The 21,007-nt window shown below is 37.4% G+C and overlaps 1 protein-coding gene across 1 annotated transcript in view; it reads right to left on the reverse strand.

Annotated features, from left to right (window-relative positions):
* Positions 1-237: 237 nt before the first annotated feature.
* commd10 (COMM domain containing 10) overlaps positions 238-21,007 on the reverse strand; it is a 58,484-nt gene continuing 37,714 nt past the window's right edge. Inside the window, exons 6-7 of the mRNA XM_017468862.3 lie at positions 1,745-1,804; positions 238-1,643 (exon numbers count right to left, since the gene is read on the reverse strand). Of these exons, the coding sequence (XP_017324351.1) occupies positions 1,605-1,643; positions 1,745-1,804 (99 nt within the window). The 3' untranslated portion in view covers positions 238-1,604. The remainder of the gene's footprint in view (positions 1,644-1,744; positions 1,805-21,007) is intronic.

Consider the following 21,007-nt stretch of genomic DNA (forward strand, 5'->3'; position numbering starts at 1 on the left):
TTTGTAAACCCAGAACCTATTAACTGGGTGCTGAAAATGTAATTCTGTTAATACTGTGAAAGAAGTAAAACAATGTAGTATTTTTCCTAGCAGGCTATTAATACAAACCACTTGTTTTTGAACACTGGAAAGACCATTAAAAAAAACAACCAAAAAACCATAGATCAATTAGCACTTCTGTGAATTCTGAAGCTGAAATGAAACAGGAGTGAAAATTATTGTGAAATGACCTTTCACTGCAGGGGATCATTACACATTTATTAGCTATACACCACCGTTAGCGATTCCATTACAAATTGAATGAAAATTTAGGTCGCTGTTGCAGAACAGAAATGTATGAAAATATATATATAAAAAAGGTACAGCTCACAGAATATCATTGTCTTTTTTGGGGTTTTTTTTTAGGACAGTCATCCGTTTCATATTAAAACATCACACGCTTTAGAGACTGGCACAAAGAACTTGAGTGAACATTTGTTTCAGGAAATCTCAATTAGTTAGTTAGTTACATTTATATAGCACTTTTTCTAGTCATTAAATAGCTTTACATAGTATGGGGTAGGGTGGGGTGGATCTGCTCAACCACCACTAGTATAGTGTAGCATCCACCTGGATGATGTGATGGCAGCCATAGCGCACCAGAACACCCACCACAAACCAGCTATTAGTGGAGAGGAGAGTGTGATGTAGCCAATGTTAGCACATATTGAACACACTGCCACATTTTATGACAGATTTATGAAAGTTAAATCTGTAAAGCCATCTGACACAGGCCCTTGAGTACACTTAGTGATTTGATCAAGAGTGTGACTTTCCACTCACACTTTTAAATGTTTAAACCTCTAGCTAGATGTACTGAGAGGGAGCTTAAGATAACTACTTTCTTCAGAGTTTTTTTTTTTTTTTTCCTTCCAATTTCATTTTCTTCACCACGTTATACAATAAAATTTGACAATCCAACCAGCAGGGACATTATTTATAATAACAATAACCTTGTACTGGGTACAATAAGAATGACATTAATGCTTTGAGTTCATCCTCATTCACGGTATCGGACTCACACAAACGGTAATGCACACAGATGACAAATTAGACATAGACTTTTAAACCATGATGCAGTAATTAAACAGAAATGAACAAACTGAGGATACCAATCCTTCTTCACTACAGTGTGTACCAAAAGTCTCCATATATAGGGGATTATGTTTGCCAGTACCATGTCGGTTGTGCCTTCATCAGTGGATATTCATGGATGTCTAGTTCTCAGTTGATCCACAACACTTCCAGTCTTTTTGAATTTGTTAATAAGTTTGGCAAGTGTCGTGTGTGATGTGTTTGCCATGTTTCCTTTTTAAAGTCCATCGCAACCTTGTGACAGGTTCCTGATCCAGCCATGAGAATGATTTCAATACGTTCTTCTTTTGTCAAAGGCGTTCTTAAAGGATATCTGAAAAATATATATTATATAATATAAACTATGTATAAGGTTAATTCCTCCTATGCATTGAGACTTTTGGGACATCTTGTAGACATATGGACCCTGGCCTCAAGGGAAATGTGGCTGATACACTGCACACTTGCCCTTATGAACTGTGCCATCAGCATCAAGTCAGTGAATCCAGCTGGGTTTGAATCATCTCTAGCTGCAAAAGAAATAAAAAAACAATGTTTGACAGTTTCAACAGCAGTACTATGAACTTATTGGCTAGGCAGTCAAGTGGAAAACCTTATGAAATAGGCTGACCTTGTTATAGAACTCCAACAGTTCCTGGTGGCTGAATTCCACATGAACCTTCTGTAGATGCTGGAAGCAATTGGAGGAGAGCAGAAAAAACAAAAAAACAACAACAGTGAGAAACAGACCCACTCAGCTGTCTACATAAAAGCGTCTCATGAATTATTAGTGCACATCTGTCTAGATAAAGTCAGTTCCATCAGAAGGCATACACACTGACCTAGTTTTGCCTGTAAAATTGCTTTATTAATAAAACAAAAACAAGCAAACTTGCTTCAACAAATACTAATCACAAAATGATTTTATATATATATATATATATATATATATATATATATATATATATATATATATATATATATATATATATATATATATATATATATATATATATATATCGTTAAAATATTGTTTCCTTTATAAAATAATAGCTGCAAAATGTGTCAAAGAACATAAAATTCCTTTTGAGTTTATAAGCAATAGTATCAAGGTACCAGATACCTGAACAACAAAATAACAAGGTACAAGTATGTTAATATTCTATAATAATAATAATAATAATAATAATAAGATTCCTCTCGCTTGTGTAATGTGGGAAGTTGCTGTCACTGAACCAGGAGACAGAGAGCTGTTCTGTACATGTGATGCTCTTTGAACACCATGAACGAACGCAAACGTGCATCAGAAAGGAAGGGTTAAACCCACTCTGGAGTTGCAGCACAAAAAAGCCAGGCTTCATTTGACAGATCTAGGTTAACAATAACGCACCACCAAATCACAGAGGTGGTCCTCAGAACTCAGATGATAAGCACTAAAACTAAAACAACCGACGTCCTCTTATCTTTAGCCCCATTTTGACAACACTGTGCTGAAATATACAAAAATGCTGATGGCTTTGGAGAAACCACAGACAGTTATTTCTAATTTCTGAATGAAACTTTAATGACTAATGGTGATTCATGAGCTGTTCGAGTATGACATTTCTCATGGCTGAGCAAGTGAGGAATGGCTGACACAAAAAGGCACTTCTCATGAATCATTTGGTTATGTGAAATGCTTTTTTTGCTTCCTGTCAGTGAAATTCAGCATTTTCGTCAGAAAAAAAAAAAGCATTTTGAGGTGACACCTTCTTATTAAAAAGTTTTCTACTTTCCACAACCCTGAGTTAACAAATTGTCGGGGGTGTAGACAGCTTACAGGGGCATCTCATAAAACTACAATATCGTGGAAAAGTAATTTAATTAAAAAGTAGAACTTTCATATAGTCCAGATTCATTACACTTGAAGTGAAATATTTCAAGCATTTTTTTGGTTTGGTCTTGATTATGGCTTACAGCTCATGGAAATAAAAAAAAATACACTCAAAATATTAGAATAAAGAATTTATAATACAGAAATGACGACCTTATGAAAAGTATGTTCATTTATACACTCAATACTTGGTCGAGGCTCCTTTTGCACGAATTACTGCATCAATGCGGCGTGGCATTGAGGCAATCAGCCTGTGGCACTGCTGATGTGTTATAGAAGCCCAGGTTGCTTTGATAGCGGCCTTCTGCTCGTCTGTATTGTTGGGTCTGGAGCCTCAGAGATTCTCTATGGGGTTCAGATGAGACGAGTTGGCTGGTCAATCAAACACAGTAATATCAGGGTCAGCAAACTAGTTACTAGTAGTTTTGGCACTGTGGGCAGGTGCCAAGTCCTGTTGGAAAAGGAAATCAGCATCTCCATAAAGCTCGTCAGCAGATGGAAGCATGAAGTGCTCTAAAATCTCCTGGTAGACGCTGCATTGACTCTCAACTTGAGAAAACACAGTGGACCAACACCAGCAGATGACCTGGCACCCCAAATCATCAATGACTGTGGAAACTCCACACTGGACTTCAAGCAACTTGGATTCTGTTCCTCTCCACTCTTCCTCCAGACTCTGGGACCTTGATTTCCAAATGAAATGCAAAATTGACTTTCATCTGAAAAATGTGTGTACTAAAGCAGAGATTAAAGGCCCAGGAAACCTTTGCAGGTGCTCTGAGTTAATTAATTAATTAATTAATTAATTAATTAATTAATTAATTAATTAATTAATTAATTAATTAATTAATTAATTGATTGATTAATTAATTAATTATCTGATTAGACCTCATCTCTGGTTGACATTTCTGTATTATAAATTCTTTATTCTAATATTTTGAGATACTGGATTTTTGATTTCCATGAGCTGTAAGCTGTAGTCATCAAGATTAAAACAAAAAAAAAAGGCTTGAAATATTTCACTGTATGTGTAATGAATGTAGAATATATGAAAGTTTCACTTTTTAATTAAATTTTGGAGAAAAAAAAACAAAAAACTTTTCCACAATATTCAAATTTTTTGAGCTGCGCCTGTACTAGAAGCAATGGGTCTTTTCTAATTTATTCTGAATTATTTTATTGACTACAAAACATCTACACTCGTTTATCATTTTTATCATTGTTTATCAAACGTTTACACTCGTATATACAGAGTAAAATAAAACTGACTTGTAAATAAACAAATTAGAAAGAGACATACAGTATATTATTAGTCATAGATGTGGCAAGATGCTAGCAGATGTGCTGTACTATTACAGTTAAGTTACAGTAGTGTTCTCACTTTGCTTGAGTGCATTCTGGAATAAGGGGAAAGAAGCAGGGAGATGTTTCTTATTATTAAATCTGCATGTTACCATTATATTTAACGCCTAGAAAAATAAGATTTAAATCAGGGGTGTCAAACTCAATTTCTGCCTGGGCCAAAGCAGCATTTCTGTGAGCCCATGGAAGGCCTTAAACGATGGTTATTGTGGGGGGTTTTCTTAAACGCAAAAGTACATCTATTTTCTAATCTGATTACATTCAAATTCAATACAATATGGTGGTGTCTTGACGGTACATTTCTGATAAAGCACCAATAAGCATCGCCCGAATCTGTGCCTCAGATTTCCAGTTTAAAATGATTAAAACATTCAACTTAATAAAAGTACAATAATTGAAACCTAATGACTGTGTGATCCCTTCAGACTCTTAGCAGCATATAAAGAAAAGCTGTGCATTAGAATTTAACAAATTAAACATGGCTAAGCTTACACCAGTGTCAATCTTGGTGGCAGAATAAGAAAAGCCCTGTTCATGTGATGCTTATTTGTGCTGTATCAGAAATGTACCGTCGAGACACATGTTAGTTGTGCTGTCAGTCACGTAGCTCTCTGTAACCACTGATTTGTTTTTTAGAACTCTGCTCTCTACACTATTGAATATGAACGTCCCAATCTCCACAGTGATTTTGTAGCTCAGATTCAATAAGCATGTGTGCAGTGTTCGTGGTATTAGCACAGATGTATTGTACACATATTGGGGGGGATTCGGTGCACTTGAATGTTTCGATCCACCACTAACTGGCCATCAATGTCGTGACTTAAAAGGAAGCCGAAGTGCTTTCATATACCAGACCCTAAAGACATGGGGGAATCTTCCAACTCCTGCTTGCTGCTCAACACTGACGCTAATATGATAGTATGCTAGTATGCCAACATTTTTATTTTTTTTTTGGTACAGGAGTGTGGGCTTAATTACATTTAAATGGCTAATAGACTTCAGATAAATAATGAGTGGTATTTTATGACAAATAGCCTGGTTTATTATGCAATCTGTTGAATGTATTGTTTCGATACAATGACATTTTTATATGCACGCGTGTAGCAGATTTGTTTCCACTTAACCAGCATTTCAATCCACAAAATATGTGTGATCTATTCGCTGTGTCTCTGTACTAAGTCATGGTTTTAAGTGAACTATACAGCTGAACCATTGACGATTATGCCCAAAATGTTGGATATTAGGGTACTATAGACTGTTTCAAAATACTTTGTTTTGGTACGCTCCAGTGGACCATAACTGCCCAATGGGTCTTGAGTTTGCCACCGTGTGTATTATATTGCGCACACTAACAATTTTATAATTTTATTCATGAAATCCAAACAAAAGAAAACTCAGGATATAAAAGTCAGGGTCAATCTAAGAAATTCCAGCTGCAGTAACAGAAAAAATGACCAGCTATTTCTGGGAAATCATCACAAAAAAAATGCAAGAAAGCTGGGAGTTAATTTGAAAAATGACAAATACTCAGTTGCAGTGAGACAGAACAAATTTGTCCTAAACAACTGTTTTATATTAGGTACTCAATATTAAATTCCAGGAGGCACAGTGGTATAGAGGGTAGCATTGCTGCTACACAGCTCCAGGGTCCCAGGTTTTACCCTGAGCTCAGATTATTGTTTGTTTCTGTACAAAGTCAGTCATTCTCAAGTGGTCCAATAATTTTAAAGTTGGTTCCTTGACCATTTAATTATGTTTTTTCTTTGAGTGATTACCCCAAAAATCTGCTTTGCAAAAAACTGTTTTTTAAATTTATTTTATTTTATTTGGTTTAACTACGATGGCCATCTTTGTGTCATGGCACACAACAGATTTTGATTATACAGCTGTTTACGGAAACCTCATTATCTCAGCTCAGGATGGTCCTAGCTTCTTGGAACAAAAACTGATCTCTAGAGCACATTACAACGTACAATGTATAAACATTTTGCACATTCTTGTTCCTTAGACTTAGAACTTAAGTCCAAAAGTAATGCTCAAGATTGCTCACAGTTCCACGTTTTGGGTCGATTTATAATGGGAAGGGTTCGAGTCTCAGTCTTAATTTTTTTAGGGGACACCTAGGCAAATATAGTGTGCATGAACATTTCAGCTTTGAGACTTCTCTTTTTTTTAATGGGGGTGAGAAAGTGCTTTTTTTAATATTGCACATTCAGGTTGAATATCTCTGGTGAGGGAGCAGATACAGAAATAAGTCCTCTATAGTAGCATTTGTAGAGTTTGAGATTCCGCTGGTTACAGTGTTAGGGCTTGTAGAAATCTCTCGAAAAGCCTATTTTATTCATGCATTTTGAGAAATGAACAGATGTAATATAGGCATAACAAATAATAAAAATAAACAGTACTTTACAGTAACTATGTTTATGACTGACATACAACGGCTTATGCTTGTCAGTGAGGTCTATAACGTTACTATATTTGATATTGGCTACAATAAAGCATGATCTCTCACAGGGTTCTTCAAATATGTACCAACATGATAGATCAGGGTTCTTCAAATCTGGTCCTCTAGGTCTACTGTCCTGCAGAATTTAGCTCCAACACTAATCAAACACACCTAAACAAGCTAAACTATGTCTTCAGGATTACTAGAAAATTACAGGCAGGCGAGTTTGGAAGTTGGAGCTAAACTCTGCAGATTTGAAGAACCCTGTGAGAGATCATAGATAATTGATGAATGATAATCGTTATCCATCAATTTAGTATAATGAGTTAGAGAGAGTATTTGTTAAACTCTTGTCTGCATTTGAATGAATCCTTTCCTGACACATTTGTATTCCAAAAAACTGCTATTTATTATAAAACATGAATCAATTTAGGGTGCCTAGAACAGTGCGTCTTCACGGAGTTAACAGGAAATCAGCAATATTAAATAATTTGTTGTCGTTTCAGTTCTTTTGCCAAGAGTAACTAATACGCCATTTGTACGTGAAAATCTTGTCTTGATAAAGGCATTCTAATGCACATTGCGATGACTCAGTTGCCCCATTCATTAATTTCATTTCATACATCTAGTCATCATTTGCATAGGTATTTGTAATTTAATAGTAATTTATTAATTCAATCAACTGCTTGATCCTGATCAGGCTCATGGTGGATCACATTGCATGTGAGGCAGGAATACACCCTAGATGGGACGGCAGGGGCAATTTAGACTATCCATTCCACCTACCAGCATGTATTGGGATGTGGAAGGAAGCCATAGAACCCGGAGGAAACTCACACAGACAAGAAAAACATGTACAGGTCATTTCACCTCAAGTGGTCCAATTCAGGTTGCTTGACCATTTTTAATTTTCTTAATTGTTCTTTTTGTGATTACCTCTATGTATTGGTTATCAATTCAAGCCAATTCTTTAAGAATTGTGCACCTTGAGGGTAAAGTCCAAACTTTTTTTACCAAGAAATATTATAAGCCTAGTAGATCTATTCTAGCATGAAACCATATATTTTAGGGTTTCCTCAAACTAGTAGTTGATATTTACAAATGTGGTTGCATTAATCCCAATCAGAAATATTAAAAATTTCTGATCCATCTCCATCCACCTTAAAAAACAAAACAAAAACAGAAACAAACAAACAAACAAACAAACAAACAAAAACCCCTAGCATCATGTCTCAAATCGTATACCTATGTACTATTCTAGACAGTTACTGTGTACTAACACTAACCGGTTTTCCTATTTTAGTTAATGTTTGAATTTTAAAAACCTCTCATGTAGCCTTCAAACCTACCGAAATGCTTTGTATGACAGTCATCTGAATTTTCTAGATTAGTAAATATTTTTGAATGTAAGGTCAGAGTTTTCGATTTGAGATGCAGCCCATGACAATAATCACAACGACAGCAGAAAGATTTAAAGTGAGACAGAGCTTGTCAGAATGTTTAACATTGCAGTGCATAAGATCACTAAGTTTGAATAATGGACAGGGATGTTTTGGCTCCGATTTCCCATCTAGTGACTTAAACTTTTTGGATTGACATACAGCTGCAATCAAAATTATTCACCCCCCCATTGCAAAACAGGTTTACTGTCAAAAATTTACAGACTTTCAGCTGTTTGCAATGAACAAATCAAACAAAATCAATTGAAATAGTTCAAAACAACGAATGCTTCAAGTGGTTTCACCAAATTCAACAGAAAATGCAACTTATAATGACTTCTCCACTCTCCAAATTATTCAACCCCTGAATAGAATCCCTCACAACAGCACAAATATACAAAACAGGTGTTGTCTCAAGCACACCTGATGCAACTAATCAAGGGCTTCATTAGTTGCACCAGGTGTGCTTGAGCTGGAACACATGAAATACCTGAACTGGCTAGGGGCAGAAAATTTATGAAATACCTGCCTACTTTTTATTTTCCTATAACACACCACACCACTTCTGAATAGACTGGTAAGTCTTTGGTTTTAGGCACTTACATTACACATACATATGCTACTGACATAAGTTTAATGTCAAATTAAATGTTGACATGTTACAATCCTGGTCCTATATTATATATCGGGGGGGGGGGGGGGGGGGGGGGGGTTGTGGTTGTAAAATATTACATTATTAACAATGGCAATTTCTCAATGTACTCAATAGGATCTCTAAATAAATCAAGAAAAAGAATAGAAGGCAAATTCATGTCCCTGACTGTTTGATTAACTCCTAAAGCATAAGTAATTTTACATCCCAATACTGAAAGCTTTCATCACCAACTTGGGTTGCCAGATGCAGCAACAGCTTCAGACTGAAATAGATCCATAATTGGAGTTTGGCTTCACAGCATTGTTAGGGCATGCTAAAACTGGAAAATGGACTAATCAATAAAAGCAGGAGAAATAGCAGACAGTAAATGGTGTGCGATATTTTTAAATATACTAGAAAAAGAGTAATTTACAGTTTAATAATTTACTGTTTCAAAAAGGCAATGGAAAATCTAATTGGGCTCTTTATTTAATCATAAACCAGTATTAATGCATATATATACATATGCAGAAATAGATGTGAACCATCACCAAGGGTTCTAGGGGTTCAAAAAAAGAAGCCTATATGTTCTTTGTTCTATTTTAAATTGACATATATTGACCATGTGAATCTCAAACTCAAGTACTGACCAGAGTAGAGCTCTCCCCCAAACATCCTTAATTATGGATAAACCCCCTCCCCAATTCCTAGGTTAACTGGTTGCCATGGCCACCGAGCTCTCGGAAAGGCTTTTCCGCTGTACCGTGCTGTCTGTCTCCACACAAAATGTCAGTCTTCCTTTGTGCACTCGTAGCACTGCTCCGAGGAATACATTGTAAAGTTTTGTGTCTGTGTCAGTCATTTCAAGATGGTGGGAGTTTCTCAGGGATAATGGTGAAAACTGGGACGCCATACTGGCCAAAGCGACATGTAAACAACTCCACTTAAATGCAATTTTCCATAATGTGTGGCCTGATTTTTCCTTATATTTTCAGACGGATAGGATGAATATGAAATATGTGTGTGAATAACTTAATTGAAGAGCACTGCTACGAAATGCCAATGAAACCTGCTGACAAATTTATCGAACATACTGTGTCGGTTTAGAGACGTGCTATTTACATGTGTTCTACATCTAAAATGTGTTCTGCATCCTGTCTAGATGGAATTCGTTTCAAATATTTGGCCATGCAGCCTGATGTTAACAAGAAACAAACAGTATTCAAATGTGAATTCAAACAATAACTTCAATCCAAAAGACAAACAAGAAGTACAACAAACGTCACAAGTGTTCATTGTGTGTTGTAAGCCGACGCCAGTGGTGGAGTCATGTCTAACCCAGACAGTGTTCGAAGGGAACAATATTAAATCTTCTCTTTGTCTCGTCTCAAACTGTAAACATATTGAAGAACCAGAGCGAAAAGATGGTGGATGAAAGATGGTAAAGCTGCTAAAGAATAGGGGATCAGACGCATAGCAGCCAGCAGGATGCACCAAGTGACGTTATAGCAACACTGCATGCGCACAGTGTGAAAGAACTAGGAGCATAAACAGGAACGGGGTGGGTGGTATGTCTTTCTTTCCTGTTGATTTTATACAGACTCCAACTTCAATCCCATTTGTGTGGACTGAAAAGTCATTTATTTTAAAAAGAAAATACATGCTGCTGAAAATCAAGCTCAGTTGTTGCTCACGCGGCAGGAACACTAAAGTAAACAGAGCCCAGATGTGATATAAAAAATATCCAATAGATGATGCGGCAGCAGTGACTGCGATCCCCTCTGTTTTTCACACTTTCGTCCTGTGCTGCTGAAGCACCCTAGAGGCAGCAAGTGTGGTTTCATCTGTTTTCAGCACTCAAACAAAGAGAAAGCCTAAGTGCAGACAAGCTATCAGAGAGGCATCCATCCACAGTGGCACACAGATTGGCATTTATGGAAAGCAAGATCGAGTCAGGCCCCAGGTGAATAGCATGATCCAATTAAGGTGAAGAACAGTGCATGTCGACATGCCCGGCCAGAGGCTCAGGTCGCCAAAGACAGAAAACAAAATGGCAACCATAATTGGAAAAAGCATTGAAAAATACGGATGACTACACAACACATGGGCTTGATTCATAGTGGAGAATTTTCATTTCAATAATACATTCTCTTATGGCCCTCTCTAGGATTTGTTATCTCATAAATCAGGCCTCCTCATATTTAGTATTGATGATTTCTCCGTTGTAATTAGATTTCCTCATTTCCTTTTAGGTTTATATCCCATACGAGCCTAATGAACACGGAATGAAAAGTGCAAGTTTATATAAAGGCACACAAAGCAAACGCCATGCACTGACATTTACACAAATGAGAATGCAATGAGTAAATGAAACCAACGCTGTAACTTTTGATTTGTTTAATAAAGATGAGGTCACCTAGGACATTTTTCTCGTCCGTCATTACAATAAACCACATCCTCTGTTGTGGCTTTGGGTGGGTGGGTGGAGCTGGAACCAGAGCTCTGCCCCAACAAAAACAAGCAGCGCACATCCGACTCATGACCCACACAGTACGCATCACCAAACAACACAAAACAGCAACCCCAGAACGTCGTATTAGTCTGAGCTTGAAGCCTTTGGGGCATTAGTCTGGGCATTTTCTTTTTGCTTGGGAGAAACAAGAATAGGAAAAATGCCTCATTGTTCCAGTGAGGGCCCAGTTCCCCCAAAGCTGGCTGAATTCATCCAGGCCTGGGGGGATTTTCACATGGTTTTCACACTGCCATTCAGTACAGTACACAGCCAGAGTGCAATAACACTGCAGAACAAAGGCTGGGATTGTCCCCCAGCGGCCTGATGCTCAAAGGCGCATAATGACGGGGCTGGATGTACAGAGCACTCTTTCAGCACTCGTCACATCTCTAATCGTGGGTAGACCTCACCTTCCCTATTGCTTAGCGTGGAAAAATGAGGAATGGCAACAGTTCTCCACTCAGTCGAATAAGTCTGAATAATATGGAGAGAGAGGCTCCCTCACTTTAGCTGGCATGAATGGTATGAAGCAAGAATGGAGTGTTAAGCTCTGGTTTAGCATAACATAATGACAAAGGGCAGAATCAGAATCGCTGTCTGTGTGCTTCATTTACATCGTATGCATCATGAGGTTTATAGTTTCTTGAGAAAAAGGCAGTGGCATTTGTAATAATATTTCTGTACTCTAAAACGGTTAATGTGAACATACCTGTATAATTTATACTGTTTGCTCACTGGGGTTTTGGGCTCCTACATAAAATTACAAGTGTTGAATCCACCTCTAGCAGGACACTGTAATAGGAGTCTGTACTGAGCTGAATATATAGCTAAATGTTTTGCAGTTGCTCAAACTGAAGAGTTTTCATAAACGGTCAAGGAGCGATGCCGTTCTGTATTTTCTACTTTAATACAGACCATAAACCAGAAACCATATGCTTTCAAGCATAGCTTTTTGCATTCCTACAGCACAGGACTTTTGCTAAACCCTTTCCTCGCTCTTCCATAAGCCTGTGTGGTCAGCACTCATTCTCAAGTGTTTGCTCATCCAGGCAATTACTGTTCCACCACATCAAAACCAGGCCAAGCAGAGACGCAACGGTCTCAGGCTGCTTTTCATTTGCCGTGTACCCGGCTGCACTTACCAAGCGTTGTGGCATTTTAAACAGGGCCTTAAGGGGGTTCAGAGGCATGTCACGTTCAGGAGGACAGAGTAAATCTCAAACTAGATAACTGGCTTGGGGCCTTCTCACAATTTATACAGCAAAGATTTATATACAGTAGACATGCAGTTTTATCATATCTGCCGAGTTTAATTTGTGAGATTCACTCTGTTATGCCCCTTTGGCAATGTAAGATGGGCACAAATAAGGCAAATATTAAAGCATTTGATAATGGAGTTTTAAATAATCAAATCAATTATCAGTCAAATACTGGGTTCAGTACATGTTCCACATATGGCTTGGTTTGTGGAAATATTAGCTGTTCAAAGCAGCAGCATACAGTATTAAACCACTTAAAGTCCCCGTGAAATGGCTTGAGAGCTGCAATTTGATTCCATATGTTGATGTATTCCACCGTCTTTAAAATATATAAACTCTAACCATTTTCCCTCAAACTTCTAGCACACTGCTTTTTGTTGCAGTCAGGTCCAAATAAAGTTAGTTATTTACGCTATCTACCACAGTATGTTCTAGTTGAAATTTAATAATGAATATGAGCTCAAATGCAGATTGAGGGGTACAACCAAATTAGGTGAATTATGTAATAAAGTACACATTTTATTTGGGTTCCCATTTTTTTTTTTTTTAAAAAAGGGACAAAAAGTAATTTGCCAATTGGCTGCTCAGCTGTTCCATGCTCGGGTGTGTGTTATTCTCTTATTATTTTACATACATGTAAGCAAATAAAAGGTCTAGCGTTGATTTCATGTATGGCATTTGCATTTGGAATCTGTTGCTGTTACCTCTCAATGAAGTCCCAAGAGCTGTCTCTGCCAGTGAAGCAAGCCATCAATAGGCTGAAAAATCAAACATTAGGTCCAGCCAAATCAATCACCTGGTACATGCTTTAAAAAAAAAAAAAATAATAATACAGTGGTGAACAATGGCAAAGCACAATGAATGTTCTGCAATGGCCATGTCAGTCACCTGACCTGAATCCAATTGAGCATGAATTCAATTTGCTAAAGGCAAAACTGGTGTCCAAATGCCCCCAGGAACAAGCGAGAACTGAAGACAGCTGAAGTAAAGGCCTGATATAGCATAACCGAGGAAGAAACCCAACATCTGGTGATGTCTATAGTTATAGACATCAACATCAAGAAGACTTCCACCCTTCTTTGCCCTTTGAGACACTTTATTTACTCACATACCCAAAGATATCTTCCAGTGCCCTACTTCCCTGAACCTCTATGAGTGAAGGTTCTTCGCTGTAACTCATTAGTGCTTGTTTACAATCCAAGGGTGGCCTCAGAGGACAACGAGCTTGGTTTGAAAAGATTCAAAATATGTAAAGGCGTTCTGCTCGCCCATCTTATGATGTGACTTATTTCCATACCGCAGCTCTCACTAAGGATAATCCGCTCTCATTAAGCCCTGCACTCAGGAGGAGATTAGCAAATCATTAGCATATAGGATGGCTCAAGCCTAATTATTTGTGAAGCCAATCCAAGCACTGCTGAAATGCAAGGTCTGTTGTGGTGAAAAGATAGCTGTGTATGTGAACTTTTAAGTGCATAGATGTCCTGATTTCATGTTTAATTAAATGAAACTCTTTCAATTGTATTGCTTTTTTGGTATAAAAACACATCATAGGGTTGAGATAAAAGTGTTGGGGGAAATGCATGATCTGATGGAGAATGGCGCTTTGCAGCCAGTACCCACCTCCATCTTGTGACTCCTATGATTCCAGTGTCATATTTAATATGAATCAGTGCTGCAAGGTTTCAACATTTGGAATACTGCAAGCATGAATCTTAAAACATGTGAACCAGTCCATTACTTTAATCCAATCAGTGCACTGCTTATGTGCTTCACATTTACAGAAATTATAGAAGGTATGCATACTGCCTGGTCACAGACTGAATCCAGATTTGTTTATTTGAAAGTAGGTCAGCGCGTGTCTTATAGGATACTGACAGAAACCTACTGTTAATAATTTAGTGTTGCTTGTCGCATGGCAGAATTTAAACATGTCTGCAGTGTGCATTAAATCCAGCTGCTGACTGACTGAACACATCAGTTTGGCATGAATTATAGAGTCCAATGATACAGTGCTGCACTACCAATCAACCCGAGCACCCCTGTCAGCTTGCCAAGTGCTATTTTTTGTAGCTAGCTTATTTATTTAATGCGTGAAGAGCTTTAGGCTCAAAATGGAGACGCTACATCAAACCAAAACTTGAAGGAAAGTTAAGACTCAAAATGGGAGTAGAAGAAGCAGACACCCTAAATAAGGTGATTTTCCTCAAACAAAACTGTGACTAAATGGATTGCAACCGTTTTCTTGTAACGCTTTGAGGACTTCTGGTCTAGGTAATTACAAAGAGTAAGGATTTCTTAAATCCAGTATATCTTTCATTTTGCCCTACATCAGAAGGTTTTTTTTTTTTTTTTTTTTTTTTTTTTTTAAAGTTTCTGAGGGCTTGGCATATGATCAATTGTTCACCAGTTCTCTGCTGTTCTCTGCTATTCAGAGTTGACAAGCCCTGTCAAATTACTGCCCAATATATGTCAACTCCATTGTGATGGTGTGCAGGAATAAGTATATTTCCTCAATAAATAGCATGTCCAACAAAGACACATCTCCAGAGTGTGAAATATACTTGAAATGGCTTGAGGGAAGCCACTGTGGGCAAATGACAGACTGCCACTCAATCACTAAATCTGGATCTCATTTTCCAATGATCATTATAACAATAATAAAAATAAACAAATTAATCTGCAGAGCTCCTTTCACAGAAGGTCAAGGGGTTTCTTTAAATCAAGTTTAAAAAAATACATACAGATCAGTTTCTGTGACAAAATATATTACAGACAAAACTTTCAGACAAGAATACAGACATTTGAACTATTTATCATTTGTACTAGATAAAAACGTGATAAAATGGTACATTGTTCAACAGTAAGTTCTGGTCCACTAATTTGATGGGTTGAGCTCCATTCCAAGAGTGCCTACCTGTGTTGCAGGAATGAGTCCTAACACCCAAAAATGGGTCAATGGGGTTTTTGAATGGGTTTTTAGTTAAATGCCTGAAATAAGGTCTGTGGTTAACAGGAGCTCAAGTTAGTTTCATGTTTTATTCTACAACATAAAATACATCAGTAATACCTCGTGATTTTGTTCAGCTTTTATGCGTTTTGAAAAAGGCGGTTGCTAACAAGTGGCTAAATGGTACTACAGAGGTTGGCGGGGACATTAAACGTCATGGCACCGAAGAGGAAAACTGATCTATTACACCCTCGTTGCAGACTATACCAAATCAAACTTTCCAACTTGTAGATTTGTCAATTTATAGTATTTTCCATCTGAAGTGGTTTTTGCAAATTGTAGTGCTATAAATTATATCAATTGTAGGATAACCAATTAATAGTTTTTTTTCCCCCAATTTTGTCCAAGTTCTTCTGTAGCTAGGCAATGGGGGGTTTTTTTGCCCCATGAAGCAACCACGAGTCGTCGGATGGAAGTTGCTCATTTTATTGTTTCCCGACCGATGCTGCCCAGCTCTGGGAGACTCTGGGTCTGTGCCAAGAAATTGAAAGAGTTGTGGGAAGTTTAGTGGTGGTGACGTTGAAATCATGTGACCATTGTACAGTTCGTTTATAGCCTAACTTGAGCTTTTGTTGTTTTTTTTTGTTTTGTTTTTTAAACTTCTGCCATTTGTATTTAGGCTTCAAAATTCATAGAAGTTGTGTTCATTTGTGAAGATCTTGATGAACAAAAATGTGTAAGAATAATAAACTTTTGTTGGTCAGAGATGATTTTCTGCAATAATCCAAAAGCCAACTGAAAAAAACTTAGCTTTTTGTCGATGGAACCAGGGTGATGCTAACTTCCGGGCTGGCCTACAAAAATACATCATCCCTAGAGCACTCTATATTTCCTATAACAGTACAGTGACGTTTCACTATGTTCATCACTCCGTGGTGTTTGTGCTCGCCATGTAAAATTCCACTTCCTCATTCGAAACCGTTACTACAGTAGTGTCAGTGACCTCAGAGTACGTGGTAAACAATACTTTTCAGGAATATAACTTTTAACTTAAAATATGAAAGCTCATCAGTTGAAGATGCCAATTTTCCCCAGAAGCACCTTTTACCAGAATGTACAAATCAATGTTAGCTAGCTAGCATTTCTCTTTAATACTTGTTTATAGAACTGTTGTATAAAACCAATATCACACTCGTAATTCTGCAGTTATACTGAATATTGTTCCAATATTCTGTATAACCACATTCATGCTAGTGAAATATTGTTTAAACAATGAACAGTAGCTGAATTATAATGAAACTATATTCTGGTGTTAGGAATACAGTGTGATAAGTGTTTTAGAACATTGTGCAAGTAGTTGTGTTTTCAGTAGTCTATGGCTCCTGTATAGTTTGATAGATGTTTATATACTAAGAATATAGCAAATTATTCAAATATAAAACCAGTACTGATAAATTAATTTGTTGACCCCCAACAATTTGAGGTATAAATATATCATTCAAAATGGAAATGAATGCAAATGTGATTTACATTTACAAAACCATAACCAAATTATAATCTGGTAGGGACTTGAAGAGGACGCTGAACTCCAACTGCCATGTCCATGCTCAGAATATGGACTACTGTAACATGGTGCTTAAGGTTACAGCACCGAATTAAAGCCTCTAAAAACAATAATAAAAATTATTAATGTGGCAAGCAGCATTTTCAGGCACCAGGCACCCAGACTCAGTGAGCCACACATTCACAGACGCACTACAATTGTTGCCTACGCAATCACAGGAAAGCAGAGCCACAACTTTACAAGGGATTCAGGAGTGATTTGTAGTTTCCCCTCATGATGTGTTTGCGGAAAGGTCTACATGAACAGATGGGCAGCAGGAAATCCAAGGATGTCTGGCTTTTAAAATTTGGACGATTTAAATGTTGTTGACGATTTAAAAGTTATGACCATAAACGTACTTCCAAAGAAGGCCCAAAACTGGCCCAATGGTGGCACTACAGCATTGGCAGCACTTGGCCCAAATTTGGTCAGATTGTTCCTTAGACCCTCCCCAATCAGTGTGCCAAATTTCACAACTTTTTAACAGACAGTTCTATGGACTGCCACAGACAACCTAAACAGAAGATGCATAATAATGATAAGAAGAAGAAGAAGAAGAAGAAGAAGAAGAAGAAGAAGAAGAAGAAGAAGAAGAAAAAGAAAAGGTTGAATAACAATAAGGTGCCAATGCACTTCAGTGCTTGGGCCCCTAAGAATTCTCATTTCTATAGCACTTTTAAAAAACAGAATTGATGTTTTAAAAGGAAGACATTTAAACCAATACATATACAAAATTATACAGTTAATAAGAGAGACACTTCGAGAAATGAGTAAGAGAAATACAAGTTCAAGTACTTGTGATATAGCTCACTGGGCAAAAAATTAAAGAAGGAATCCACCCTGAACATCCTGCATAACAATCTTTATAAATAACATGTCATCTATACTGGTGGCCAAGATTTTACATGTAATGAAATTCCAAGTAGACCTTTTAAGTTTAAACATCTGTGATCAACATGCTAGTCTATGCTGCCTTCAGTAAACAGTTTCCTAAATTACCCACAATGCCATTCGACTACTTACTGATAGCAGTGCCAGTGGTAATTACCCCTCGCTTCATCTCAACCTAAAGAGGTGCTTTAGTCCATCTGTTCTAAAAGATCAGGTTCCGAACTTTAACACCAACACCTGTCAACACCATTGTGCTTGTCACCTGGTAGATCGCCAACTAGCCAAGCCTAGTCTCTGCTGTAACACAGTGTAACCGTGTCATATACAGTAGTTGCACTGTATTCTGGAACATTTGCTGTCTCCACTGATTCTACATTGGATATCTCATTGGATACATAGGACCAACCCAACAAATTAGCATCAGAATGACTAAACACAAATTTGAGTATAAACACATTTTATTCAGACTTTCAATGCTGAGTTTACTTTTAAACGGTGTGCTTGTCTATGAAAGCTGGCTATGAAGGTGTAAACAGCGGGACCTCTGCACCCACAATCAGGTAAAAAGCCTCAATGCAACTTTAAACATCTGGCTGAATTGTTAGAGAGAGCTCAGCAGGCCATGTTGGGGAGTAAAAAAAAATGTCACATTTATCTAGAGTAGTAATAAGAAGGAAAAGCAGTAAGCCATGCTACATCCACAACATCGTTATCCACTAAAACAGCTCCTGCTGCTGTTCTCCCTGACATGACAGCTTGACAAATGTATACACCCTTAACAAGATTTTCACTCTAGATGTTTCATTAGTCTAGCTTCTATCTCTGGGATCTGACATGTTCCACAGCATGTGAGTCAGTACCATCTTGTGTCAATGCTAAAATAAGCTAGACGTTTAAAACAAACACCATAGTTCTCAGGCAGTTTAGAAAGAAAACAAGTTTTCTCTAGACCCGGGGTTGTTTGCACCAAGAGTTCATTTTGGTCAAGCATAAAAAGTTGTCGAACTCAGGTGTGGTGCAGAAAATTAAGCTCTGGTACACCTGAAAACAGTGGTCTAGGGTTCATTTCAAGTGAACTTCGTGGTCAGTGCACATCACTCATGAATGCTATCTGCACCTGGAACTGGGTGCAGAATAACGTGATTGGTTCAACTGAGATGATAGAGTTACTGAGATTCATGGTGGTTGTGCTGGCAATGACAGAAGTGCATTTTGTGCAATCACTTTAACTAATATATATATATATATATATATATATATATATATATATATATATATATATATATATATATATATATATATATATATATATATATATATATATATATATAAAAGGCATGCACAATGGAAATGATTATAAGGCAATTATAATGATAATCCTTGCACAATAGACTGCTCATAAGTGTATAACTGTTACAGCTTTTAGAATTTTTTTTCTGCTTGAAAACAAAGCTGTAAAATGATGTCACCCATCACCAAACAGAACCCACAATCAAACCTGCATGCAGACAGGCTGAAAACCAGTTTGAAAACCCACTTGGTATTTACTTACACCTGGGAATCTGGAATGCTGGAAAGAAATCTGGAAGATTTTAAATCACATGCATTTAACGCACTTAGTCAAATGTGTCTCTGGTTGAACAGACTGAAAAGCTGTATTGTCAGTTAATATGCATTTTAGGCCATTACATTTTCCAGTGGTGTGCCTCATTTTAAGTGCTTATGAGCAAGATGGCTGCTGCATCAAACACTGATTTCTTGTGCCATTGTTAATCTTGTTTTAATTTTTGTATTAAACAATTTTAAAGTCCCCCATGAAATGCCTACAAACGCCCAGAGTTATTCGATGTGTTGATGCAATTTCCACTGGAACAAGAAGTCTGGTGGGACATATAGAGTGGCCCCTCCCCTTTTAAATAGCCAATAGTGTTTAGCTTACCTCACAGCCCGGGCTAAGCTGTACTCGACAATTGGTACCATGGATTTTTATAATGTTGGGGGCAGGACACTTCAGATTCTAGAGAGTATTTGATTGGACAGAAAATCTGATGAAAAGCTTAAGTGCAGACTGTTGTCTTCGAAATTCTTGTTTTATATTGGTGGCAGAGAGAGACGCAAGTTTGTAATGACTACATCTTCTAAATGCGAATTTTGTCACTGTTTTAGAGCACACTAGCTTATAGAAAACCTTAAGGTTAACATATTCATACTAAAAGCCATAAAACCATAAAAATGTTAATTTTATGGGGACTTTAAAGGTGAAACATGTATGTCCCTTGTAATGTGGCTTGGAGAAACAGATGGCATTTAAACTTGGCTAAAATGTGCCCCAGACCACCTCTTGAAGTCTGAGTGATCAAATTTAAATGCATCTTTGGGTGTATTTACACTTTCTTATCTGGATCCAATCCTGATACTCAGGATGCATGAAATGACCCAGTGTAAATGTAGTGTAGAATAAGACAGGGATGTTTTATAGGAATTTGTCATTTGCCTCGTCTCATACACCAACCCGAAAGCAGTGGTAATTACAGTAGTTACGGTGGGTTAAAATCTGTAATGCTGCACTACTCAATCAGCCGGACACCTTGGAGTAATAAAGTGAATATGGTGGTTAGTGAAATGGATAAGACCTAAGGCTGCTATAAATATTTCATAACTTTTCGATAACAGAAACGTCCGGAGATCGAAAGTACAAATCGGGACGATGCCAAGAGCAACCTCTTTCACTATATGGGTATTTCAAATCATACAAAGGTTGCAGGCATTAATGTTGGTAGACAGATTTCAGTCTTCAAAGATGGATGTGAGAGGACATTTAAAAGATGGTATGCTGCAAAGAATTTATTTTGATTTAATGGGGTAACATCCCATAGAAGAATCTTTCAGATGGTTTTTATGTTACTGCTGGTGTTCTTTTATTGA

This window comes from Ictalurus punctatus, chromosome 5 (assembly GCF_001660625.3).
Source record: "Ictalurus punctatus breed USDA103 chromosome 5, Coco_2.0, whole genome shotgun sequence".
In the NCBI taxonomy this organism is placed as follows: domain Eukaryota; kingdom Metazoa; phylum Chordata; class Actinopteri; order Siluriformes; family Ictaluridae; genus Ictalurus; species Ictalurus punctatus.